The following is a 27477-nucleotide window of genomic DNA, read 5'->3' as shown; positions in this document are numbered from 1 at the left end:
GTCACAAATGTGCAGTTTTAACAAAACATTGCTACAACTGGAGTGAGGTGAAGATGATAATGGTTGAATGATGATCTAGAAGATTGGAAATGTGACTGTAAAAACTTATAAACAGATAATTCAAAATTTTAGTAACTCTACTAATTCCATCTTCATGTCAACAGACCTGCCCTATAAAGGTCTTACATTCTTTGTCCATGAATTTCAGCATAGATCAAGATCTTAGTCTACCTTCTGAAGTGCTGAGACTAGAGATGATAAATTCAGGTTTCTTTCATGAGGAATAGCCCATAATCAAAATGCAGATCCACCTCCTTTACTCTTCCCTAGCAGAATATCTTTGGCCTCATTGATCTTCGAAGCAAGGTAATGGCTCCCGCCAGCATCTGGATGATTCGCAACCATGACCTTCTTGTGTGCCTCTTTTACCTTCTCTGCATTGGCACTTTCCCTGAAGGAATCAAAAGAAAACCAGAGGGGCACTCAATAAACTCGAGAACATAACAGTCTCAAATTGTATGCTACCAATTAGAAGTTTCGAATGATAAATCAACTGCAGATCTTCGAATGCAACAATGGTGATCTGACATGTGCAACTACATTTTTATGTTCAAATTTGGATAGACAAGTCAAGGCTATGTTGGTAGTTGGTACCAAGATCGAAACCTGCAGGAAAATGATAAATTTCTATAGCTCAAGAATCAACAATTCTGCCTCAAACAGTATGTTTTGTTTATCGATGGGGCGTGGGAAACAGAGAAAAAAACACTGCAAAGAAAGGCCTAATTTGCCAGGAAAAGTTATAACTGGCTGCTACATAATCGAGCTGTGGATGGAACATAATAGAGATAACACACTTGCTTTGAACTATGTAGCCATCAATGGTGATTTAAACCTTTCTAGATGCATACAATTACCGACAAAGCCTTATCTGGTTGAATTCAGGATGGGCAAGATCAAATCCAGGTGTAACAACAGCAAGATCCATGTGAATTTGATTCGAATCCGACCATCACCATCCCCTCAAATGAGAACTAGGGGTTACAGGTTCTTGTGAAATCAACAGTTTAATATTTTTTTTGTTATGCATCTCACTCTTATATCTGGTACTCTCCGATTACTCAGACCTCTACTCTGTTCCATACCTCACAATAAACCACAACCACCACCTTCCTCACACCAACCTGTAGAAGCTAAAGAGGGTAGGCCATCCCGTGCATAACATAGGTACTTGTACGCTATGAGCAACTAGGTTAAAAGACAGAGATACTCCGTACGTTATTTGGGAAAAGAGTTACCATAGGCAAGATAAATTTAGTTAGGAAGGTAGAGATAGAGTTTGTGTCTTTTGGGTAGGTCCATAACACGGTTAAAGATTTGACACAGTGAGCAGGCCAGTATCTCAGTACTAATTGGTCACTTCGAACAGCTGAAGTGCAACTAGAGGTTAACCAAGGCTGACTAATCCCTCTATCCCATCAATCCATCTGCAATCCTAAATTGTCAAATTTTAGATCTCAATTTAGAGCTGCCCAATGCCGCCGTTGTATTCCCCTATAGAGGTTTTCCTATCAAAATAATTTTGTGCTTGAAAAGGACAGATCTTGCTTATTCACAACTGTTCATCTGCGTGTAAATTGCTCCTACCAATCCTTTGTATATTTCCATTTTGTTACATGTGTACTGTGTATATCAACTATAAACAGTACATGATATTCTGCGATATATGCCTCCCAAAATAGATGTTTTCACAGATTGTATCGGAAATTCAATTCGGCTCCCGGGTGCGTATGCTCCCTCTACCAAAAAATAATATTTCGAAATGTCGAAAAATTTGAACAAAAAATTGCACATGTACATCTCCATAATATACGCGTGTTCGTCAAGTTTCACAAAAAACCAATATTTTGTGTGGTCTATATAAAAAAGAGAAAGTTTATCTTGTGAAAAGCATTATTTTTAGCACTGAATTTTGTCTTTTTTACACATATCACATGATAAGTCGATTTTTTATGAAACGACTTTGTGAGCACGTAGCACGTGAAGATATACGTGCGAACTTTTAGTTTCAATTTTTTAAATTTTTTTAAAATGTATGTAAGATGCATTTCGAAATATAGGGAGCATATGCACCCATGTTCCAAAACACCGCTCCCAGATTGTATTGCAGTTTATACTATCCCTGATCCCATCGATGAGTGAGCTATTCGCTACCTTTGTTTATGGGTTTCTGGCCAACAATTGGGCCATTGTATGGGTGAAATCTCCCACAAGTTAGATATGATAAGGATCAGGACATTCGTTCCCTGAGCGTGTGTGCATAATTTTCAACATAGTTTCAACCCATTGGATGGTGTTAGACGCATGAGTAGCCGCATGGCAAGAAAAACATAAACAATGATAAATTATGCTGTTATATGATATGCACCTGACACCCAGGATTAAACCAGCTTCCTTTCGATTCATCGAAGGTTGAAAGCCACCCTCATAGAATTTGCGCATCCTAGGCACTATAGGCCTTGCTTTAAATGCCTGCCAAGCTTGGATGCTATACCGACCGGCAAGAGCAGCTCCTGCAACTGCAAGTCCTGCTATCAGTGGTGTAGCCTGCAGACATAAAATATATAGAAGTTTTAAATAGTAATAACACTAACTTAATCGTGCTGCTATAGAACTTGAGGTTTTTCTGCCATCTCTATATTCATGCATGAAAGTAAAACTGAACCTCAGATCCTAAAACCATCTTGATGAAGCAAAAGAGTACATAACTGTAATCAGAATAATTACTGCTGCATCCTTAATTGGTGGCTAACAATAGCAAAGAAAGCTTCCGGGAGGGTTGTACTGTTATCTATTTGGCCACAATCTGACACCCTTCAATACATGAGAGTAGTCTAACCTTATTTTATCCTAAACTGCATGATAAGCAGGGCAAGAAGCTTAGCCATTACAAAATCTAGAGAATAAAAAAATTTCGAGTCCATTTCCACGAGTAACGGCCTACAGAGCTACTAAAGCAGAAAGTGTAGCACAACTATGGAACAGAGGGTTATCTGAATACTTGCGGCACCAAGAGTGACTACGCATAAATCTATGGATTAGTCTAGCGGGCGGCCGCATGCCTATTAGTGCATCTGAGCGGGCGACTAAAAAAGGAACATGCTACCTTTGTCAGTGTGAACACATACTATTTATAGCTAGACATTCAGTGATTGTAGCACATGCACTACAATGACATCATGCACATTAATTTTTCTTTTCAAATGCTTAAAATCATATAACTTTTACACCGGATGTCGAAATTAGGATCCGCTTTCACTTTTGAATTTCTTGCGACGAGCTCTTCAAAACTAGATCTCATTTCTATGTATTTTGATGTAGTTTTTTTAAAGCAACTTTTACATGCGACAAAGCAATTATAATGCAAGATTATGCAACTTTAGTGTGGGGCGAAGCAACTTTACTGCACAACGTAAATCTACATTCACAACGAAAGTTGCATCGCTAGACGCCAAAGTTGCTCAGCCATCCATCAAAATTTATTCGGTGGGTACTAAAGTTGCTTCGCTAGACCCCAAAGTTGGGCCATCACAAATCAAATTTGCTCTGTCGAGTACCAAAGTTGCTCTACAGGAAACTAAATTTGCTCGGTCAGGCACCAAAGTTGCTCGGTTCGAGAATTGTGTCGCCGAGCACCAACGTTGTTGTGCAGGGCACTTAATTTGCTTCGTCACGCATTGAAATTTCTTCAATGGACACCAAAATTATTTTCGGGCACAAAAGTTGTGCCTTCGTGTACCAAAAAGTGTATATGTTCGTTGCACACCAAAGTTGCTATGTCGCACACTAAAGTTGTTTTGCTGCATAATAAAATTGCTCTGTTGCGTATCAAAGTTGCTTGAAAAAAAATTCGTCGAAACATATGAAAATGTGGTCTAGTTTCGAAGCTCTCGTCGTGGGGATTTTAGAAGTCAAAACGAATTATAATTTCACCGCACGGTTCAAAAGTTATAGTTTTTTAAAAAACGAAAGCTGACATGAGCTAGCCTACCAGCCGGACCGCAACCTCCTGTCGCCTAGTGCATGTGCCCAGGTCATCCGTCTGGCACACACCCGCCCATAAGATTTCAGGTAAATCTATGCCCCCTTGTATTACGCTAAGTTGGATGAGCAAACTCGTACATGAAGCTATAAAATGTTGGAAAAAATTATAGTTCGTTTCTAGCATGATTTGATCCAAACATCACATATACGACCATGAGCGCCTCTAAAAAGGAGAAGACCTCACCATCTGCGCCACCAGTCAATTCGGCCCTGGTGCGACGGAGAGAGGGCCAAGCGAGTAGAGGACGGGTGCTTTCGATGCCAAGGAGGATCCAGGCGAGACCTGGGAGGAGGTCGACGGCGGCGTGGTAAGGTCGCGGTTGCAAAAGGAAGCGCGCCCGTCCGGGAGGCGGCGGCGCTCGAGCTGACGATCCGGCCGTCAAAGTGAGGCTTGGCGTTGCGAGGCTTAGGGTCTAGGGTCTAGGCCCTCTTCAGACTAGTGGGCTAGGCCGAACGGGCCAGGCCAGACTGGTGAACAAGATACCTTTTTTACAAAGATTTTTTTTTGTGCGAATGACGGATTGTCTAAAAAAAAATTGCGAATGGAGGAAGATATGGAAGGACAAAATACACCTCCGATTTTGGCCGAAGGTTCTCAAATGTTAAAAAGGGTAAAATATGGCACAAGTGTTACTAAATGGGGCACTGGAAAGAATTTCTGTTATGAGACCGATCTGAGTAAGTAACCACGATCGCATCAAGACGTTTCACGAGGCCCCCACATCGTCTACCTCGGGCGAAACGGGAGGCGAACCCTAGGCACCACCACCAATCCCTTCCTCCTTGACCCCTTTCCTCATCGATGTTGGTAACAGTTGTCGGGAAAATCCCGCATCACAGAGGCGTCAGCTGATGTGGGGGTACCACGATAATGCCCATAGATGATGGACTTGGGTTTTGAGGAAAGAGCGAGTTGGTGGTTTTGTCAACATACAAACATCACAAGTGTTTGATGATATTTTGTGCAAATTTCATCATCATATTTGGTACTAATATTCGCGAACGGAGCGACAAGCGCCCGTGAAATTATTATTCAAAATGCCACGTATATACACGCGTGTGCAAAAGGAATGCATAAAATAATCTTTATCATGGGCTAGAGCTTAATTGATGAAGCCTGACCGTATTTATTTAATCAACTGCCCAAAGATATAATCGAATCGGTCGATGTGGATTCCATCCATGTAAGCATATACAAATATGTACGTGACCGGACTGGACACTTTGTAGGGGTGGTCTTGGAACCAGATCAATACCCGGCCGGACGCGGCGCCTTGTACGTGGGTCTCAAACAGTTTGGGCAGCCACATTGGTGTACCGTACCTATCGATCGGATCAGACTAGAGACCTGGTGTACGATTACGTGCGCGGACGGAAATACTGAGCGTTCCATCAGCTGGTGCAGCTCACGAAAGGAAAGATCTGGTGCAGCTCACGAAAGGAAAGATCTGGTGCAGCTCACGAAAGGAAAGAGACCTGGACCTAGCCGAACGAAGAGTCAGACGCGATCACGCGTATCTTCCACGGCTTTAAACCAAGACCTGCGGCCTATATAAGTAGAGCCAGGTGGTCGAGAGAACGGGAGGACGCCCTACGGAATCAGAGCCTCGCGCCGGCTTTGCGCCGTATCTGTGGCCGGCGGGCTCAGGCGGAGCCATGCCGTTTGGCGTGCCTTGCGCGGGCTGTCCGCCACACGGCAGTACGCATGGCCAGCGCCATGCCTGAAGGCTGGAGCGCGAGTGGTGCCGCTCGGCGTCATCGACCGCGCATCCGACTGGGAGCAGCAAGGCCATGACCCCATGCTTCCATACTGCATACTCTCTTTACCTTATTCAGCAGGCTTCATGCAAGGACGGGGGATATCTACGAGCCAGACCAGCGGGGGGGAAGAGAACCTCGCGGGCTTCGTGGCTGGCGGCGGTCTCAGGTGGAGCCGCGCCGGCTGACATCGCTTCCATGCTGCGACCTCCCTGTCTGAGCTCGCAACGGCAAGCACGAGCCGTCACCGGTGGACAGCGCCACGCCTGCAGTCTCGGGCGAGAGCTGCGTCGGCCAGCGTCATCGACAACATCTGTCCGGGAGCACTAGGCGATCACCCAGCAGCACGTATCCTGCTGCGGGGGCTCTGTCTATCGGCGGAGAGCATGCACTCGGGGCAGTGTCGGCGAACCAGGATGACCGGCGCCGACGACGATGTGCACTCTGAAGGGTTGACGTTCAGCATAACACGTACGCCTTTTATCGGTGTATACTCTCTTTATCTTATTCAGCAGGTTCCATGAGGAGGGTGCGCCCCTGGTGGCAGCACGCTGTGCAGCAGCAAGGAGGCTGCGGCTTACCCATGTGCGCTGGAGCGTCGGTAGCGCGACAACGATGACCCCCGGGAGCAGCACCCGTTGTCGTATCGGCGGTGGCCTACATGCCGCTGCCCCATACCGAACTTCGCCTTCCTCTCGTGCAGGTGGCCGAGAGGAGAGGGCGACTTGGTGGACGCCATCAGGCTAACAAGCTCGCCGGAGATCAACAAGATCATGCCGGTCGTCTTCGCCGATGGTGAGGAAGCGACACTAATGTTCATATCTTTTTCTTCTTTGCATCTAGCATGGTGGTATCGATTACACTGTCAGCCGAGGCGCGGCTGATGCCGTGGCTCCAAGTGATCTCGCGAGGCGTGTCTCCGGCAGCAAGGGAGGCATGGGGTTCGGCGAACTATCCACGGCGTCGACAGAGGCGCCGATGGCGGGTCGGCTGTCGCCGATCTACGTCCGCCCTCCTCTACCTCGACACTGCCTTGGCCATGCAGCCGAGGTGGTGCCGAGCCCGGTGCGTGCTATGTCGTCGCCGGAGGCGACGATGTGGATCCCGAAGCGCTCGCCACCGGGAACAATGCGCTCCGTTGGCGGAGGCGCCATTGACGGATCACTCCAAGCGCAGCCGCGTCCGTACCACGGCCGCAATAGTGGTTGTCATCCTCACCTTCATCGACGTCTGAGTCTCACGGCTCGCAGCCGGGCTGTCATGAAGGACGGACAATCGGTCATGTTCTACGGAGTCAGCCGGACACTGCCCTGCTATCGCGTCATGGGCGGCGCCCTGCCGGCTCATCGTCGAGTCGTCCAGCTCGGGTGCAAACGTCCAGGGCAGTCGTCAGGTCGCCGCTGTGCCGCTCGTCCCTAACAGCACCTGGTGGATCCATCTTCAAGCTACGCACCCACGCGCCTTTGATGAGCTAGCTATTAGCTGCCTCAAACTCCATGCAGTGCAATGCCCATGCATATTTTTCTTCCTGAGCTATACATGCGCAGCTAGCTAGCTAGCCATGTCCGTACTCCCGTCTACGCGTGTGCACATCATTTGAGCTGTGCACTGTCGCCATTGTCACCGTCACCATCAAGCAGGACGCGACCGCCGACGTTGCCATCATGCTGGGCGCGGGTGTGTTTGGCCGCCGTCTTGGTCGGTGCGTGGCCAACGTCGCTGCCTACATCGCCTGTGCGCAACCGCCATCGCTGCCGTCGTGCTATAGGTGGCCGCTGTCGTCGCCTTCTCGGCGATGATGACAAGGTGGCATCATAGCTGCTCAGGGTGCGCTAAGGATCCGAACTTCCGGTCGCTGGCCGAGCAGCGCGCGCCGAGTGTACGTCGATGGGCGCATGAGCACCACGAGCTGGTGTTACCGCCAGTCCGCGCGCATGCCATGAGCACGTGCGTGTGCATCTGCACCGTATAAATAGAGCCAAAGCTCTTTGCATGGATACATGTGCATACGTATTGTCAAAAGGTTCATGCACAATGAACTCGGCTGAGCTCTTCGCTGCTTCACGTCGCAAGCTACGCGGAGTTGTGGTGCGTGTCGGAGTCCTTTGGTCGTGACGCTGCACGCCCACCCTCTTCGACGCATGCCATGTCGAGGCTTCCGCTGCCTCCGGCGGCACACTCGTCGACCACCGGGTACACACAACTTTGAAGCAATGTGTGTCTCCGTCTACTTCCGCATTGGGCCCTCTCTTGCTCTTCTCCCTATTTCTTTCCGTCTACATCGACACCTACATGATGTCCCCTCGAGACGAGACACCGTCTATATCGACATCTACATGGAGTCCCCTTGAGGCGAGGCTCCATCTACATCGACATCTTCCTGGAGTCCCCTCGAGGTGGGACGCCGCCTAGGCCAACTCCTCGAAGCGGGGCGCCGCCTACATCGATGCTTACGCGTAGCATCGAACCGCGGTGAAGCGGCGGACACCTGCAACGTCTATATCGGCCAAGCTCTTTTGCGTCATCATCTACAAGCGATGTCACCGCTAGCATGGTGGCATCACCCAGTCTTCTCCGACACCTACACCAACACCCACCCTCGATATCGTCCATGCGCCGACGAGGCGTAGTAATACTCCACCGAATTGTCTTCTTCCGATGAAGCAAACTACCACTTGCTTTGCCGACGAGGCAAAGTCAAGTCATCAAGTCCGGCACCGACAAGGCGGACACAACCAGACCTGGCACCGACGAGGCGAAGGTCGCCCACATCTTCATCATCGGACATCGACAAGCCGGAGGCATATGGCTATGCATCGGCGAAGCGACGGATGGACTGCTCCACCATTCCGCCCTTCTCCCACTTCACCACCACCATCTTCTTGGAGAAGATGAGACTTGAAGACGACGACCATTGCAGCAGCTTAATCGGAGGTGGTTTGTGGGCTTGACCCGCATACGTAATTAAGCGGGAGCTTTCCGAGGCCTCGTGAACCAGAACACCGCAATCGCCATGTCATGTTGGCCGCGCCAGCAGGCCACGGAGCGCATCCTATGGGATATTGTAATTTTGTTTCTCGTGACGAGATTAATAAATGCATATTTCCCTTTCTTTTTTTTATTTGTGTATTTAGGTACACTGGCACGCCCGCGTATTTCGCTACATTTCGTGTCAAACAAATTGGCACGCCCGGTGGGACCTGGTTCTCCTCTCATCTTTGCTGCGCAACAATGGTTGTCGGTTTCATCTCCAAGCTCTTCTCCAATACACAAGACGGTAGTATGGGGCATCTCCTAAATCAAGGAGGTGTCATCTATACACCAATTTGAGCTTCATCAACCTTCAATGGAAGCTCAATATTCTTCGGGTATATCCTGAACATGGGCATGGGTGAAGGCAAGCTTCTTCGACATTTACCATGCGCTTCCTACGACCATGTGTCCCAAGACGCTTTGGGCATATGGTACAGCCTCGGCGGCCATGGTGTGGTCGACGGCGGGAAGGAGCGTGCTTAGGCACGGTCCCTTGTCCGCCGCATCACTTCTTTAGCTGAAGGAGCCACCACCTGGAGGCAGGCTGGTCATCCAGAGCTGCAATATGAGGCATCGTTCATGTGCTTCGGAGCTTGGTAGTGCGAGGCTCTAAGCCAACTATAGTTGCACCGTCGACAGGTTGGGGCTCGGTCGATGTGAGCCCACGACTACCCTCGCCTATCCTACACCACCGTGCGATTGGTCGTATCTCGCTCCATCGAGCCGGAGCTCGCCAACACGAGTGCAGAGCTAAGCCTAGCACCACTGTTGGCAGGCTAGATAAGCTCGCTAGCGTCACTTAAATAGGGCCGACCACACCATGGCCAGCCAGACCATCGGGCATGCGTTGTCGCCCTCACCATCATCATAACGGAGGACGACAAGCCACCCTTGTTGGTCCGCCCGTTGCCCTCGTGCGCCTTCATCATGATGAAGGATGGCAGGTCGCCCGTGTTGTCACGGCTCGGCGTGTCGAGCTGACCACCCACTCGGTGTATCTCGCAAGCGGGCTACTAGCCAGCTTGCATGTACGAGGGTCTCAAGGCCCTGGACTCACACGCAAATGTGTAACCATCGTCGACCTACGCCCGCAGGTGATACCAAGCTCGGTGAAGAAATCTCCACGCATAGGGACCATCCGGACGCAGACACCATCCAGCCAAGACCTTGCGAGCTTCTCGTCTGGAGAAAACAGCCACGAACCGCACCTTCCTCTCGCGCAGGCTGCCGAGAGGAGAAGTCGACTTGGTGTGCTCCGTGAGGAGCACGCGTGCACCGCAGGCTAACCAGTTTGCCGGAGGTCGACGAGATCATGCCGGTCGTTTTTTGCTAAGGGTGAGAAGTGACGCTAATTAATATGCATGTTTCCTCTATTTGTATCTCGCATGAACGCAGCTTTGGCCGAGGCCATGAAGTGTCGTCGTGTCCCCTGGACCACGGGACTACATACCCGCGCTGTTGACAGAGGCGCTGTCGACGGTGCGGTGGTCGCCGATCTACGGCCACCTTCCTCCACCGGCAGGTCACCAGGCCGTCGGAAGTGGCGGTGTCGTTCTTGGCATGCCATGCCGGGGGAGGCCTCCGATAACGGAGGTGCTTCCTAACGCGGCCAACACCGAGTAGTCTTCTTTCACGGCAGCGACGCTCATGCGCCGGACGTCGGCGTGGTGCCGGCAGCGACGTTCTCGCGCCGGTCGACAGAGGCGCTGTCGATGGTGCGGTGGTCGCCGATCTACGGCCACCTTCCTCCACCGGCAGGTCACCAGGCCGTCGGAAGTGGCGGTGTCGTTCTTGGCATGCCATGCCGGGGGCGGCCTCCGATAACGGAGGTGCTTCCTAACGCGGCCAACGCCGAGTAGTCTTCTTTCACGGCAGCGACGCTCATGCGCCGGACGTCGGCGTGGTGCCGGCAGCGACGTTCTCGCGCCGGTCATCGGCGTCGTTCCCGCGGCAGCAGCCGCATTTTGATGGACGTCCGCGTCGTTTTATCAGCCGCAGCCACATCACGCTGGGCATCGCTTCATCCTCGCAGCAACAGACTACTTCTCCAAATGGGCGGAAGCCGTCCCACTGAGGGATGTGAAGAGCGACAACGTCATCAACTTTCTAGAGCGGCATATCATATACCGCTTTGGGATATCACATCGTGTCACCTCTGACAACGGCAAGGCCTTCAAATCAGGTAAAATGCTCAAGTTTGTGGAGAAGTACAAAATCAAGTGGAATTACTCCACTGGCTACTATCCTCAAGCCAATGGCGCAATCGAGGCCTTCAACAAGACCCTCGGCAAGATACTCAAGAAGACGGTGACAAGGTACCGGAGGGACCGGCCTGACCGTCTCTACGAAGCCTTGTGGGCGTACCGTGTCACAGTCCGTACCCCAACACAAGCAACTCCTTACTCCCTGGTGTATGGAAGTAAGGAAGTCTTGCCATTGGAGAGTGAGCTACCCTCCTTACGGGTGGCTATTCATGAAGAGCTTACACAAGATGAGCAAATATAGCTTCGGTACCAGGAGCTTGACGCCCTCGAAGAAGCGCGCCTCAACACGCTGCAAAACCTAGAGCTCTACCGCCAAAACATGGTGAGAGCCTACGACAAGCTCGTCAAGCGACGAGTATTCAGAAAAGGCGAGCTAGTCCTCGTGCTTCGACGCCCCATCGTCGTCACACACAAGACGAGGGGAAAGTTCGAGCCAAAATGGGAAGGGCCATACGCCATCGAGCAGGCGTACGACGGGGGAGCGTATCAGCTGGTCGATCCACAAGGAGCCCAGCCTATGCCTCCAATCAGTGGCAGGTTCTTGAAAAAGTACTTTGCGTTATTTTTCTCCCTTTTCTTTTGGCTTTTCAATTCGCTTTGCCATTTTACCAAAAGGGGGTTTTCCGGTTGCCTATCAAAGTCTACAGTGCACCTACCATTGCTTATGTAGGTTTACTCATGATCGCTTTGTCTTCCCCCTTTTCATGGACTACAAAGTCCTAAAAAAAACTCTGGCTTTTCCTAATCACGCTTAGCTTGTGACTGATGATTTCGCTGCCTTATGACTTGTCTAGCGGACACACGGTGTATCTCGTGGTAAGTGGAGCGGCACCTACACCCACAACACACGACACACACAATACATGCTCCGAGAGATGGTGGAGAAGACTACTTGGGCACTTCCGAGTAATGAGGTCCCACACCCCTGTTCTTTCGGAGGTGTCTCGAGTTCACGGAGACACCATGCCTCGGGGAAGACGCTAGGGAAAAGATCACGGAAGGGCTGCCCAACCCAACAGAAGTTGGACTTGGTGCGAAGCCACGTGGCAACCCTGTGGCATGCCACCAAAAAGCTCCACATAATATGCCTGAGGGTTTTTAGTCCACCAAGGTGGATGGCTATCTTCCAAGTTCTGAAGGTGGTTCCGCCAAGGAAACACCAAGCGATCCCAGAACGAAGCAAAAAAAAAAAGCGAGAATGATGAAGCAATCTCGAAGCAAGTTCAAGAAATCCTCAAGAGGAAACAATCTCATGAAGTCAAAGGACATCACAAATGTGTCCCTCCAAGAAGTCCTCACAAAAAAAAAGTCTCCATCAACCCCAGAAGCAAGTATACAAGTCCCCCAGAATGCAGGGAACCACTGGAAAGAAGGCGGTTGATAGTCATTCACCACCCCTCGCCAAGGCACGAAAAGCTTTCAAGTCATTAACTCATTATCCCAAAACCACCTACCGCAATTCCTCCTCACCCATGTCTCTAGGTTCTTGAGGCACGGAAGGAAGCATGGTGGAGCTGTGGGGCTACTCATTGCTCCGATGGGCTAGGGTATGATTTTCCGCTGTCTCTCGGGCGCATTCCAAGCACACCATCCCCAAAAACGCTACACACACATACATACACGCAAGGAAAAGTTGTTGATTTATAATCGTCATGGTCTTTCGACGGTTCCCAATGACTAAGTCCTTCGGCAGCCTTTTCTGACGTCACGCTCATAGCTAGTGTGCAAGCGGAAAAGCCAACATTTTAACAACAAAAACAAAAAATTATTTGTTCTTCATTCTTCCTTGATTACGTTTTATCTCGGCTTTCTCTGGGTTTTTTTTTTCTCTCGGACTAACTCTATGCAGCCAAGCACAAATGCAAACGGAGTGACACTCACATGTCCATACACCGTCTACATCGACACTCGATGGCCTTCATTGTCACTGGCGTCGGGCGGCGTCACCAACCTATGTCGCCATGCCACCAACAATCTCGTATGAGCCCACGGGAGACGGGGGCAACACCCAACATCCTGATTCCCTGTGGCATTCTGCATCAACGCCAAGCTTCATCAATGGCGCCAAGTACACGGCGTCACCCTCGGCAACAGAGCCGGGGGCAACATCCACCTCACCGATGGTAGGTCGGCACAACACCAACCTTCACCGACGACAAGTCGGCGTTCACGCTTCTACAGGGGGCACGACATCCCTCAACCATGTCTATCCATGACATTCTACATCAACACCGGGGGCAATACTATGCTCTCATCCACGATGGAGGTGGTATCCTTCATTGCTACCACCTCCGTCATCATACAAGTCTGTGCTTAACCCGGCATGGCACGGGCTACCACAAGACAGGAATCGATGGACGTTTCCGATATCTTGTTTCCTTAACTACAAAGGCTTAATGACGGGAGCAGTGTAACGCGCCAGTGCGGCTAGCGTGAAGCTGTGAAACCCTTCGATCTGGTCGGCTGGCACCGTGGCAGCTAGACGGTCACAACGAGATCGATAAACGCCTTCAAGGAGCGGCACGTATTTCGCTGCAAATTGAGGATGACGTCGGGATGTTTGGTTGATAGGCGTCGTGCCAGCTATACGACCCAACTGAATACCCCGCCTACTCTTTTAGCCTTTGGCACGATGATTGCCCTGAGGCCAGGAAAAATGTCTTTCCCATACACACATGATGAACATGAAATTTACAATAAAGGTTCATGCTCGACGGCAGCAACAACAATAATTGCGCCACATAGTTGCTAAGACTATATCTCACCAAGTCGAGCCTAATTTGCTTCGCACTCAAGCCCGACTTGGTGGGGGGATTTGTTTGACAGTATATTCGATTTCTCTCGTTTTAATTCTCTCTGTAAGCATACATGGAGCATTTGATTGCCCACGAATGAATAAATGCGTGCTACAAGTACATGCATGGTCCATGCAAGGGCACTTTTCTGGCCCGGTCAAGTCACTGGGGGCAACCATTCGTCACCAGCAACAGGTGTGGTACGAGCCAGCGGAGGCGAGCGACGCTGAAGACGCGCCGCGCCGTTGTACTCGTTCTGCTCGTCGCTAACAGGAAAGGGCGTTTCCCGGACCTGGTGTGTGATTATACGACATAAAAAATGCTCCAGCAAGGGACGAGCCAGGCTCGTTTGAAGTGTGACGATCTCTTCCCCGAAGAGACTAGGTGGTGTCCACTCTTCTAAACACATCACCAAGGTCTCCAGGAAAGAAATCAGTTGATCACTTCTTGCGGAGCTGCCCCTTTACTGAGTGGTCCATGTAGAAGTTAATTCTTGAAGCGCCTCTATGACACGAGTTTTATTGAAGGGTTTCTTGACCAGGGGACCCTGAATTTCTTGGAGACCCCATATGCACATACCCGGCATGGAGGCAGTGCAGTGTAACGTAGGTCACAGGACACGGTAGGACTGTCAGCAGTTGCTGTCCGATCTAGCGCATCAGGTTGGGCTTTAGTACAGACCAACGACAGCATCAAATTATGTTGCGTCTAGATCGTCGAGAAATCTACACGAGTTGGTTTCGATCTGCTTGCGCAGCTCCGAATCCGACTAGATCTGGTGCATTGCTCGACGATATTTAGTGAAAGATATTCGAAGTACATGTAAAGTATATTTAGGTGTAAAATACTGTACCTAGCAGAAGCGAAGAGTCAGACCCACATTCACAAAGTACATGCATCCATCGTTGCACTAATACATGTACGGCCTAGTTCAAGTAGAGCCTGGATGGTCGTGAGAACGGGATGACGCTCTACGGAATCAGAGCTTAGCGCCGGCTTAGCATTGTATTTAAGCTGGCCGGCATAGTTTAATTGTGCGGAGCTATGCTCGTTTGGCGTGCCTTGCACGGGACTTGTTCGCCACGGCAGTAGCGCATGGCCAGCGCTTATGCCTGAAGGCCTGAGTGCAAGTCGGTGCCGCTTGGCGTCATCGACCGCGCATCCGACGTGGGAGCAGCGATGGCCAGTGACCCTATGCGTCCATACTGCATACTCGACCTGACCTTGGCAGCAGGCTTCATGCAAGGACAGCAGGATACCTGACGAGCCATGAACCAGCGGGGCGAAGAGAACCTCGCGGGCTTCGTGGCTGGCGGCGGTCTCAGGTGGAGCCGCGCCGGCTGACATCGTTTCCATGCTGCGACCTCCCTGTCTGAGCTCGCAACGGCAAGCACGAGCCGTCACCGGTGGACAGCGCCACGCCTGCAGTCTCGGGCGAGAGCTGCGTCGGCCAGCGTCATCGACAACATCTGTCCGGGAGCACTAGGCGATCACCCAGCAGCACGTATCCTGCTGCGGGGGCTCTGTCTATCGGCGGAGAGCATGCACTCGGGGCAGTGTCGGCGAACCAGGATGACCGGCGCCGACGACGATGTGCACTCTGAAGGGTTGACGTTCAGCATAACACGTACGCCTTTTATCGGTGTATACTCTCTTTATCTTATTCAGCAGGTTCCATGAGGAGGGTGCGCCCCTGGTGGCAGCACGCTGTGCAGCAGCAAGGAGGCTGCGGCTTACCCATGTGCGCTGGAGCGTCGGTAGCGCGACAACGATGACCCCCGGGAGCAGCACCCGCTATCGTATTGGCGGTGGCCTACATGCCGCTGCCCCATACCGAACTTCGCCTTCCTCTCGTGCAGGTGGCCGAGAGGAGAGGGCGACTTGGTGGATGCCATCAGGCTAACAAGCTCGCCGGAGATCAACAAGATCATGCCGGTCGTCTTCGCCGATGGTGAGGAAGCGACACTAATGTTCATATCTTTTTCTTCTTTGCATCTAGCATGGTGGTATCGATTACACTGTCAGCCGAGGCGCGGCTGATGCCGTGGCTCCAAGTGATCTCGCGAGGCGTGTCTCCGGCAGCAAGGGAGGCACGGGGTTCGGCGAACTATCCACGGCGTCGACAGAGGCGCCGATGGCGGGTCGGCTGTCGCCGATCTACGTCCGCCCTCCTCTACCTCGACACTGCCTTGGCCATGCAGCCGAGGTGGTGCCGAGCCCGGTGCGTGCTATGTCGTCGCCGGAGGCGACGATGTGGATCCCGAAGCGCTCGCCACCGGGAACAATGCGCTCCGTTGGCGGAGGCGCCATTGACGGATCACTCCAAGCGCAGCCGCGTCCGTACCACGGCCGCAATAGTGGTTGTCATCCTCACCTTCATCGACGTCTGAGTCTCACGGCTCGCAGCCGGGCTGTCATGAAGGACGGACAATCGGTCATGTTCTACGGAGTCAGCCGGACACTGCCCTGCTATCGCGTCATGGGCGGCGCCCTGCCGGCTCATCGTCGAGTCCTCCAGCTCGGGTGCAAACGTCCAGGGCAATCGTCAGGTCGCCGCTGTGCCGCTCGTCCCTAACAGCACCTGGTGGATCCATCTTCAAGCTACGCACCCACGCGCCTTTGATGAGCTAGCTATTAGCTGGCTCAAACTCCATGCAGGGCAATGCCCATGCATATTTTTCTTCCTGAGCTATACATGCGCAGCTAGCTAGCTAGCCATGTCCGTACTCCCGTCTACGCGTGTGCACATCATTTGAGCTGTGCACTGTCGCCATTGTCACCGTCACCATCAAGCAGGACGCGACCGCCGACGTTGCCATCATGCTGGGCGCGGGTGTGTTTGGCCGCCGTCTTGGTCGGTGCGTGGCCAACGTCGCTGCCTACATCGCCTGTGCGCAGCCGCCATCGCTGCCGTCGTGCTATAGGTGGCCGCTGTCGTCGCCTTCTCGGCGATGATGACAAGGTGGCATCATAGCTGCTCAGGGTGCGCTAAGGATCCGAACTTCCGGTCGCTGGCCGAGCAGCGCGCGCTGAGTGTACGTCGATGGGCGCATGAGCACCACGAGCTGGTGTTACCGCCAGTCCGCGCGCATGCCATGAGCACGTGCGTGTGCATCTGCACCGTATAAATAGAGCCAAAGCTCTTTGCATGGATACATGTGCATATGTATTGTCAAAAGGTTCATGCACAATGAACTCGGCTGAGCTCTTCGCTGCTTCACGTCGCAAGCTACGCGGAGTTGTGGTGCGTGTCGGAGTCCTTTGGTCGTGACGCTGCACGCCCACCCTCTTCGACGCATGCCATGTCGAGGCTTCCGCTGCCTCCGGCGGCACACTCGTCGACCACCGGGTACACACAACTTTGAAGCAATGTGTGTCTCCGTCTACTTCCGCATTGGGCCCTCTCTTGCTCTTCTCCCTATTTCTTTCCGTCTACATCGACACCTACACGATGTCCCCTCGAGACGAGACACCGTCTATATCGACATCTACATGGAGTCCCCTTGAGGCGAGGCTCCATCTACATCGACATCTTCACTGGAGTCCCCTCGAGGTGGGACGCCGCCTAGGCCAACTCCTCGAGGCGGGGCGCCGCCTACATCGATGCTTACGCGTAGCATCGAACCGCGGTGAAGCGGCGGACACCTGCAACGTCTATATCGGCCAAGTTCTTTTGCGTCATCATCTACAAGCGATGTCACCGCTAGCATGGTGGCATCACCCAGTCTTCTCCGACACCTACACCAACACCCACCCTCGATATCGTCCATGCGCCGACGAGGCGTAGTAATACTCCACCGAATTGTCTTCTTCCGATGAAGCAAACTACCACTTGCTTTGCCGACGAGGCAAAGTCAAGTCATCAAGTCCGGCACCGACAAGGCGGACACAACCAGACTCTGGCACCGACGAGGCGAAGGTCGCCCACATCTTCATCATCGGACATCGACAAGCCGGAGGCATATGGCTATGCATCGCCGAAGCGACGGATGGACTGCTCCACCATTCCGCCCTTCTCCCACTTCACCACCACCATCTTCTTGGAGAAGATGAGACTTGAAGACAACGACCATTGCAGCAGCTTAATCGGAGGTGGTTTGTGGGCTTGACCCGCAGACGTAATTAAGCGGGAGCTTTCCGAGGCCTCGTGAACCAGAACACCGCAATCGCCATGTCATGTTGGCCGCGCCAGCAGGCCACAGAGCGCATCCTATGGGATATTGTAATTTTGTTTCTCGTGACGAGATTAATAAAATGCATATTTCCCTTTCTATATTTTTATTTGTGTATTTAGGTACACTGGCACGCCCGCGTATTTCGTTACATTTCGTGTCAAACAGTGTAAACAACCAGAGTCCCTAGTAAGCCTCTCATTTAACTAGCTTGTTGATTAATAGATGATCATGGTTTCCTGATCAAGAACATAGGATGTTATTAATAACAAGATCATATCATTAGGTGAATGATGTGATGGACACACCCATAGTAAGCGTAGCATAAGATCAAGTCATTAAGTTCAAATTGCTATAAGCTTTCGATACATAGTTACCTAGTCCTTCGACCATGAGGTCATGTAAATCACTTATGCCGGAAGGGTACTTTGATTACATCAAATGTCACTGCGTAAATTGGTGGTTATAAAGATGTGATTAAGTATTCGGAAAGTCTGAGTTGAGGCATATGGATCAAGAGTGGGATTTGTCCATCCCGATGACGGATAGATATACTCTGGGCCCTCTCGGTGGAATGCCATCTGATTAGCTTGCAAGCATGTGACTAGATCACAAGATATGACATACCACGGTACGAGTAAAGAGTACTTGTCGGTAACGAGGTTGAACAAGGTATGGAGATACCGATGATCGAACTTCGGACAAGTAAAATATCGCGTGACAAAGGGAATCGGTATCGTATGTAAATGGTTCAATCGATCACTAAGTTATCGTTGAATATGTGGGAGCTATTATGGATCTCCAGGTCCCGCTATTAGTTATTGATCGGAGAGGAGTCTAGATCATGCCTACATAGTTCACGAACCGTAGGGTGACACACTTAAGGTTGGATGTCATTTTAAGTAGATATGGAATATGGAATGGAGTTCGAATGTTTGTTCAGAGTCTCGGATGGAACCCAGGACATCACGAGGAGGTCCGGAATGGTCCGGAGAATAAGATTCATATATAGGAAGTCACTTTCCAAGTTTGGAAATGATCCGGTGCATTTATGGAAGGCGGTAGAATGTTCTAGAACCTTCTGGAAGAAATCACTATGGAAGGTGGAGTCCCGGTTGAACTCCACCAACCCTAACCAGCCAACCAAGTGGGAGGGTGGAGTCCATGGTGGACTCCACCTCCTTGGCCGTCCAAGCAAGGGGGAAAGGGAGAGTCCATGTCCCTCTAGGTTTCGTCCATATGGAAGTTTTTGAATTGGGGTCTTATTCGAACACTTTGGGCAAACCCTAGGGATTACACCTATATAAAGAGGAGGAGAGGGAGGGGCTGGTTACACCAAGTTGGCCGCACCCCCAGGGCTCCCAGGTCGGCGCCCAAGCAGCCCCCCTCTCCAAAACCCTAGCTTCTCCCCTCCTCCATCTTCTCCCATGGTGCTTAGGCGAAGCCCTGCCGGAGATCTCCACCACCACCGACACCACGCCGTCGTGCTGTCGGGATTCCGAGGAGGATCTACTACATCCGCTGCCCGCTGGAACGGGGAGAAGGACGTCGTCATCAACACCGAACGTGTGACCGAGTACGGAGGTGCTGCCCGACTGTGGCACCGTCAAGATCTTCTACGCGCTTTTGAAAGCGGCAAGTGATCGACTACAGCAACAACAACAAGATCTAATCTCGTAGGCTTTGGAAATCTTCGAGGGTTAGTCTCATGATCTTCTCGTTGCTACCATCTTCTAGATTGGATCTTGGCTTGTTATTCGTTCTTGCGGTACGATTTTTTTTGCTTTCTACGCTACGAATCCCATCAAAAACAATCCCCGTGCCTCTAGGTTAGAAGAAGTACCACTTTGTTGAGAGCTAGGAGAGTTGCATGATGGATGTTGAGCGGATATTTGATGTGCTCCAATCTCGGTTTGCTATTGTTCGGTACCCTACTCTCACCTGGTATCAAGATCAAATATAGGAGGTGATGCATGCTTGTGTGATCATGCACAACATATTCATCAAGAGTGACCGCAAGACTGGAGCTCGAGATTTCGGTCCCTTTGAGTGTGAGGGCTCTCTTGCGGATGTTGATCACGAGGTGCTCGCACATTTTGCTGATTTCATCACCATGCATGTAGAAATCCGTGACTCAAGCACTCATCAACAACTGCAAGATAATCTCATAGAGCATATGTGGAGGCTTAAAGAAGAGCCAGCAAATGCCAAATATGTTGATGACTTTGAACTTCAAAACATTTGATTTGTTGTACGTCTTAATTGGTTGTGTGTTTAATTGCCGAACATATTTATTTATATGTTTTAATTATTGGTTATGTGTTAAAATAGGAGTAATTGCAAAAACAAAGAATAACTATTGTTTGGAGCCATGTTTGGGGAGACGGACGCGCCCCAAAACGGCACCATGCGGCAGTGGCCAAATCGCGTGATCCAATGCTTCTTTTGGAAGGCGTTTGGGGGGCGACAACTAGAGATGCTGTGATGTGTAGTGTGAATGGAACTGAACAATGTACGTGGGCATGGGATGAGAAAGTTCGGTCCCAAATGTTGCTACTCGGCAGCAGCATGAGGCTGGCGCTACAGCGAACTCGCCTCGACACTCAACACTTGAACAGGAGCATCCACTCATCCAGGCATCCCATCACAGATCACACTGATTCGTCTGTCTGAGATTTGGTACAAGTTGTTGAGCATCAGTATCAATCAAATCGTGCGATCGGTCTAAAATTGTCCAGAAACAAAAGTGATCGATGACATAACACATAGTGCTAAGATCGGCACAATAGACTTTTGCGTTTGATACAGATTTGCAGCGTCACGTTTTCTTGACGAGTTGTCGGTTTAATTACAGCAGGTGGCAACGTCATGCCCGCCCGCGTTCAAAAGTGAGCGTGTCAACTCCCGACGACGACACCTTGTTTTTACGTCCGGACCGGCATATGGACGCGGCGGTTGTGGTACCGCGCGGCGCCGCCGCTCTCGAGCCCCATGGCGCGGCCGGCCGTCTTGGCCGGGACCGCCGGCGGCCGGGCCACCCGGACCGGGGTCGGCCCGACGCTGACGGCCTTCTCGCACCGGCAGCTGCTCAAGAACCCTCCGCCTTTCTTGCGGCCGGCGCTCCGGGACATGGCGGCGGTGAAGCCGTCGTGGCCCACGGATGTCTCCGTCGGCGGGACGAAGCGGAAGTCGTCGACGCAGCACGCGGAGGCCGCGCTGGAGAAGTTGGCGACGCTGCCGGCGTCGTAGGCGACGCCCTCGGCCGTTGCCACGCTCCACACCACGCTGGCCTCGCTCGGCGCGTACATGCACTCGCTGAGCGCAGGCTCCGCGGCCGCCGCGGCGTACCCCAGCCCCAGGTGGTCGTCGTCGCCCGAGTTGCGCCGGCTGCTGCGCCCGCGGTGCGTGGTCGGGTACGACGACGACGCCGCGAAGCTCTCCAGGTCGAACAGGTCGGAGCTGGCGTCGCTCATCGCGTCGTCGACGTCGTCTGCCGCCGGCGCGCGCAGGAAGCCGGCCACGCCTAAGGAAGGCAGCGGCGGCGGGTCCACGAGCACCACGGAGTCCTCGTCGATGGGGCGGAACACCTCCAGCGACTCCCGTGGCGGGTCGTCGACGACGGCCGGGGCAATCACCGGGAACGTGAACCCGCTGCCGGAGCTCACCACGCGGCGGCCGACGTCCGGCGGGAAGGCGGGGAACGACGAGGCGCCGCCCTGGTTCGGCGCCGGCGGGATGACGCCGTCGATGCTGGCGCGAAGCGGGAACGCGCGGCTCCCCGCGGTGCTCACGATCTTCATCACGCCCGGCTCGTCGTTGGGAGACGGGGGAGGCAGCCCGTTGGCCTTGAAGACCGCGCGCTCCTCCAGGGCGTCGATCCTCGGGTGGTGGATTCTTGGAGTGGTCGGGCTGGGAGGCTCGGAGGCGACGTCGACGGTGACGGCCTTCCGTCCGGCGCAGGGGCAGTCCCGGCTGAATAGCCCCCACCGCTGCCCGGTCTTCTTGCTACCACCACGGTGGCACCGATCGTCCCTGGCGACCTCGACGACGAAGCCGAGGCCGAGGTCGATGGCATTGCCGCCACCGTGGCCTACCTTGTCGTGCTGCCTACCCGCAGCGGACGAGGACTGGTTGCTGGCGAGCAGGCCGGAGCGGCTGTTCCAGCTGGCCTCCGACGACGCCGCGGTCTGGCTCTTTGGCGCGTCGGCAGCATGGACCGCGGCGGCGCTGTACTTGACGGCGTCGGCCGCGTTGAAGTAGCGCTCGGCCGTGAAGATGTCGAGCTCCGTGTCCGGGCCGCCCGATCGCCGCCCTGCCGCGGGCTGCAGGTGGCGGTGGTGGGTGGCGCCGGAGAGGAAGACCGGCCGGGACGGCGCCACCCTGTAGCGGTCCATGAAGGTAGGAGAGATAAGGCGCCACGCTTCGGGCTGTGTGTCACTCGTTGAGCGTGAGCGAGCGAGCGAGTTGGGGAGAGGGGAGTGGTTTGGGAGGAGAATTTGAAGGAGCGAGAGCGCGGGTAGAGCCAAGGCGGCACAGGCTGTCGGACGGCGACGGCGAGCGCGGGAGCTCGTACCGTGATCGGCACCGAGACGCTAGCTACGGGGGAGGTGTAAGCGTCGGCGTCTCTCTCACTAGTTCTCTGTTTAAAAATGTGTGTGGCTCGCGTTGCGCGGCAGCGGAGTGCGACGGCATGTTAGCCGGGAGGAGGCGACGAGAGCTGCTGCTCGCCGCCAGCGGCCAACGACGGTGTGGGCAACTGGGCACCGAGACTGCGAGAAGTGTACATGGTCGTTTCGTTTTCGAACAATCTTCCTTCTCACATCATCCTCTGATCTGTCAGTTCTTCCTTGCAACTTGCAAGGGTTTCTTCCTCTTCTGTGGGAAGTTGTGCTTTCAGAGTTTCGGGAGCATCTGCTTGCGCAAATGTGCCTTATCTGAAATGCAGGGTGTTTTTTCACAGATGACCCAGAGTAAAATCCTGAAAAATGCAGCTACACTTGTGTAGGAGCAATAGAGCTCTGAACAGTTCCTGGCTTTGGTGGCTACTGGCTAACCAGATGCATCCCATGAACATCGCCAAGTGCGACGCATGATCGACACACTGATAGAGCTCGTACCCACACACGAATGATGAGTTCCACATCCATGTCGTCCAAAACGGAGCACGGCGATCCAATGCACGATACAGGAATGCATGATACGTAGCAGCATGCAATGTACTCGCCGGAAGACGGCCAGGATCATCCGTGGCGTCCGAACTAGCCATTAGTCCAGTACCACAGAACCGGCAACATACTCGATCAGCAATACTAGAGAGACCCGTGGCGTCCTAACAGCCAGTACCACAGAATCGGCAAAGATATCCAGCATTCTCTAGCAATGTATCGTTAAGCTCTGCAGTGTTTCCATTTTCAGGGTGAACACTTCAGGCAGACAGGCAGTTAAAATATACAGTATGCTAAAACTACGAAAGATCTGAAAGAAGTTGCCTGATCACTTAGAACAAACAACAGGATTTACAGGACCTGTAACATCAAATGAAAATGCTAGTAAGGATAAGCACAGAGAACAATTATCTTGTGAGTCCTCGCTGCCTTTGTTTGGTCTACACCTAATGAAGTTGTTGATTAGCCTGTGAGTCCTCATTATGTGCTTGATCTATTATCTTTGTCTATGTGGATGAATTTGACTGTGTTTGGGTGGGAGCCTCGGCTGTGATGTGGTCTCTTAGGACCATTCATGATCATTCACCTGCTAGGCTGCTAGGGAGTAGATTCTTTTTTTTTACACCTTTACTGTAGGGAAAACCCCTACGGTGTATTTTCTTATATTAATATGGAAAAGGAACTTTACATGCGAGCTCCAAAAAAATGAGGGAAATACATCAAGGGGGGTAGAAATGTGGAATAAACAACATGCCAATTAATAGAAGGTGCCCAGCAGACAGTCAACTAGCGGTTGAACCAAGGATGGCTTTATTTTGTAGTGATGAAACATGTCACTTTGACAGCAAACCTTCAAACGATTGAAGGAGGCCGGTATTTGCTTAAAGATCAAGTCATTCCGAGCTCTCCATATATTCCAAGTTAAGGGAGCAGATTCTTTTTTTTTTTTTTGAAATGGGAGTTGTGTATTAATCAATAGGTAGTTGGTTCTTACAATCTAGCACGACAAGCTCCATCACACATGATGGAACCTGGCCTTGCATAACACCACCACACAACTCTCTATGTCCTAGTTGAGCCAGACTATGGGCAACCACATTTGCTTTCCTGCTAACGTGTACAAGCTTTGTATTTCTCCCTTCCGGCTTCAGATGATTGAAATCATTTGCGATGATACTCACTGCCGAACGATCAGTAGCACCTGGATCAAAGATCTTTATAAGAGAACTGCAATCAGTTTCAAAAACTAAATTTTCAGTGGTGAATTTTGCTGCAACTTTCAGACTTTCCAAGCAAGCAATAGCTTCACACATTTCAGCAGATATGCAATGAGGGATTACATCCCAGGCTGAGAAAACCACCGAACCATCATGCTTTCTGGCCACAGCACCCCAAGCTCCAGTCAACGTATTTTCAGTAAAGGCAGCGTCACAGTTTACCTTTACCCAACCGAGCTCAGGTCGTTCCCATTGGGAAACATGGACTACTCTTTCTGAACCTACAGTAGCCGGTTCCATGTCGATCAAAGCCGATTTCCCCTTCCTATCCACTTCAGGACCCGCTCGTTTCATCGTCTGCATGGATTCCTGGTAGTTAAAAATAAACCTTACCGAGTGTGAAATGCTTGCATTACCTTTGTCAAAAATTATATTGTTTCGGTGGTGCCAAGCTCGCCACCATAGAAACATTAACTTAGATTTCATCTCGTCATCAAGTTTGTCCAGTAGAATAATAACCCAATCAGATCCTGTATAAACCAAGTCCTTCTCACTTGGGAGAGTCCAGCTTCTTCTTGCTTCATATCTCAGAGCTTTTGCAGTGGTACAGGTCATAACTGCATGGTAACCGTCTTCCACTTCCATGCCACATATTGTACATGTGGGCAATACATTAGGCAAGCGTTTGCTTCTGTTTACTTGCACAGCCAAAGAATTAGTCGCAAGTTTCCAGACAAAAACTCTTACTTTAGGTGGCACGTTAGCTTTCCAAATGGTATTCCAAAGCTTCCTTTCTCCATCTTTGCTATTGCTCGAGTTTGTCTGAATATCAAGCTTTTCATCAAGTGCTAGTCTGTACGCAGATCTTACAGAGAATACCCCATTCTTTTCACTAGGCCAAGACACAAAATCCTGTGTGTCAAAACTCGGCAATCTGATTCTTAGGACTTCTTCCGCATCATGAGGCATAAAGATTTTCCTCACAATATCTTCTTTCCAAGTATGATCATTTTGGTTAATTAAATCAGCCACTCTTCGCAGCCGGGAATTTGTAGGGTTGCTGCTGATCTTTCTGTTGCCCCTGGGGATCCAACTGTCCCTCCAAATACGCACTTTTTGCCCGTTACCAATTCGCCACACTAAGCCTTTCTTTAGCAGCTCTAGACCATGAACCACACCTTGCCAACTTGGAGACTGATTCTTAATGAATGCTGTGTCCGTTAACTCCCCATTAGGGTAGTATTTCGCTTTTAGAACCTTCGCACAAAGGCTATCCGGGAAAGCAATCAAGCGCCAAGCTTGTCGTGCTAATAAGGCCTGGTTAAAAAGCTTTAGATCTTTGAAGCCCATACCCCCTTGACTCTTCCTTTTTGTTAAGTTATCCCAACTTGTCCAATGAATGTGCCTTCTATCTTTATCGTCATTCCACCAGAAATCCCTTATCATTTGCATGAGCTCCTCACATAGGCCGGACGAGAATTTGAATACACTCATGCTATATGTTGAGATTGCTTGCATGACTGACTTAATTAGTGTTTCCTTTGCCGCGCTTGACGTATATTTTTCCGTCCAATCTGACATTTTCTTCTTATACTTTTCTTTTACCGGTTGAAATCTCCCATCCTTCATACGACCTTCAGGCACTGGGAGTCCCAAGTATTTCTCTTCAAAGCTCTCAGTCTGTACATTTAAAATTGTCATCACTTGTTGCCCCATAACATCCGAGCATTTGTTTCCAAGGAGTATGGAGCACTTTTCTGGACTGAGTAGTTGACCAGTAGCAAGTTCATAGTTGCATAAGACATTTTTCATTTTTCCAGCCTGCTCAGTGTCCGCTTTGAAGAAGAGCAAGCTATCATCGGCAAACAAAAGATGCGAGATACCAGGGCTTTGTCTACAAATTTTCAGGTCCTGTATTTGGTTGTTATCAATCTCTTGCTGCAGTAAACGGGAGAGCCCTTCTGGAACAAATAGAAACAAATAGGGTGACAAAGGGTCACCTTGTCGGAGCCCTCTCGTTGGCCTGAACTTTTGAAGATGATCACCATTTAGCCGTACAGTGTAAGTCACTGTTTTAACACATGTCATCACCCACTTTATCCAAGTATCCGAAAAACCCAACTTCGAAAGCGTGCCCTCTAGATATGCCCAATCAACTCTGTCATATGCCTTTGCAAGATCGAGTTTATAAGCACAATACCTTCCGCTATTATCTTTATTTTTCTGGATGGCATGAATACACTCGAAGGCGATCAATGCATTGTCCGTGATTAATCTTCCTGGTATAAATGCACTTTGGGTTGGGGAGATTATATCCTGTAGAAGAGGTCTAAGCCGGTTTACCAGGCATTTTGATACGACCTTATAGATCACATTACAAAGGCTGATCGGTCTAAAGTCTCGAAGCGTTTCTGAATTCTGTTTTTTGGGTATCAGCACAATTACTGTGTCATTCACACCATCAGGCATAACTCCTGTAGAAAAAAACTCCTTGACACCTCTTATAACACCATCCTTCAAAGTCCCCCAGTTTCTCTGAAAAAAACGGGCAGGAAAACCATCAGCCCCAGGTGCTTTTAGAGGGCCTATCTGAAAGAGAGCTGTACTGATTTCTTCATCACTAAATTCCTTGCAAAGGGCCTCATTCATCTGTGGATTGACCTGAGGTTGTAGGATGTTATGGATAATTTCAGGTTGCACTCTATCATCTGCCGTGTATAGCTCTTTAAAGAAACTTGTTGCTAGTTCACTCATCTCGTCATGGTTATCAGTAATAGTACCATCATCCTTTTTCAGCCGAGATATTGTATTCTTTTTCTTCCTCCATGTTGACTTTCTATGGAAAAACTTTGTATTTCTATCCCCCTCTTTCAACCAAGCTATTCTTGATCGTTGCTTCCAGTATATTTCTTCTTTCTGTAACAGGTTGTCCAACTCCTTTTCAATTCTTTTCTTTTTCTTTTGACTTT

At 50.9% G+C, this 27477-nt stretch overlaps 2 protein-coding genes across 2 annotated transcripts; both read right to left on the bottom strand.

Moving 5' to 3' along the window:
- Positions 1 to 71: 71 nt before the first annotated feature.
- Positions 72 to 4431, bottom strand: LOC124681277 (mitochondrial import inner membrane translocase subunit TIM14-3-like). Its single transcript, XM_047216212.1, has 3 exons — positions 4289 to 4431; positions 2429 to 2607; positions 72 to 451 (listed from the first exon to the last, which is right to left on the bottom strand). Exons 1-3 carry the CDS (start codon positions 4289 to 4291, stop codon positions 295 to 297), a joined length of 339 nt encoding a protein of 112 aa, XP_047072168.1. The 5' UTR covers positions 4292 to 4431; the 3' UTR covers positions 72 to 294.
- A 16370-nt stretch (positions 4432 to 20801) lies between these two features.
- On the bottom strand, positions 20802 to 22520 carry LOC124681273 (protein PHYTOCHROME KINASE SUBSTRATE 4-like). Its single transcript, XM_047216207.1, has one exon. It carries the CDS (start codon positions 22518 to 22520, stop codon positions 21051 to 21053), a length of 1470 nt encoding a protein of 489 aa, XP_047072163.1. The 3' UTR covers positions 20802 to 21050.
- Positions 22521 to 27477: the final 4957 nt, after the last annotated feature.

Source organism: Lolium rigidum, unplaced genomic scaffold (genome assembly GCF_022539505.1).
Source record: "Lolium rigidum isolate FL_2022 unplaced genomic scaffold, APGP_CSIRO_Lrig_0.1 contig_38523_1, whole genome shotgun sequence".
NCBI classification, from domain to species: Eukaryota; Viridiplantae; Streptophyta; class Magnoliopsida; order Poales; family Poaceae; genus Lolium; species Lolium rigidum.
Note: the sequence above shows the minus strand (reverse complement) of the source record. Positions and strands in the feature narration are given on the sequence as shown.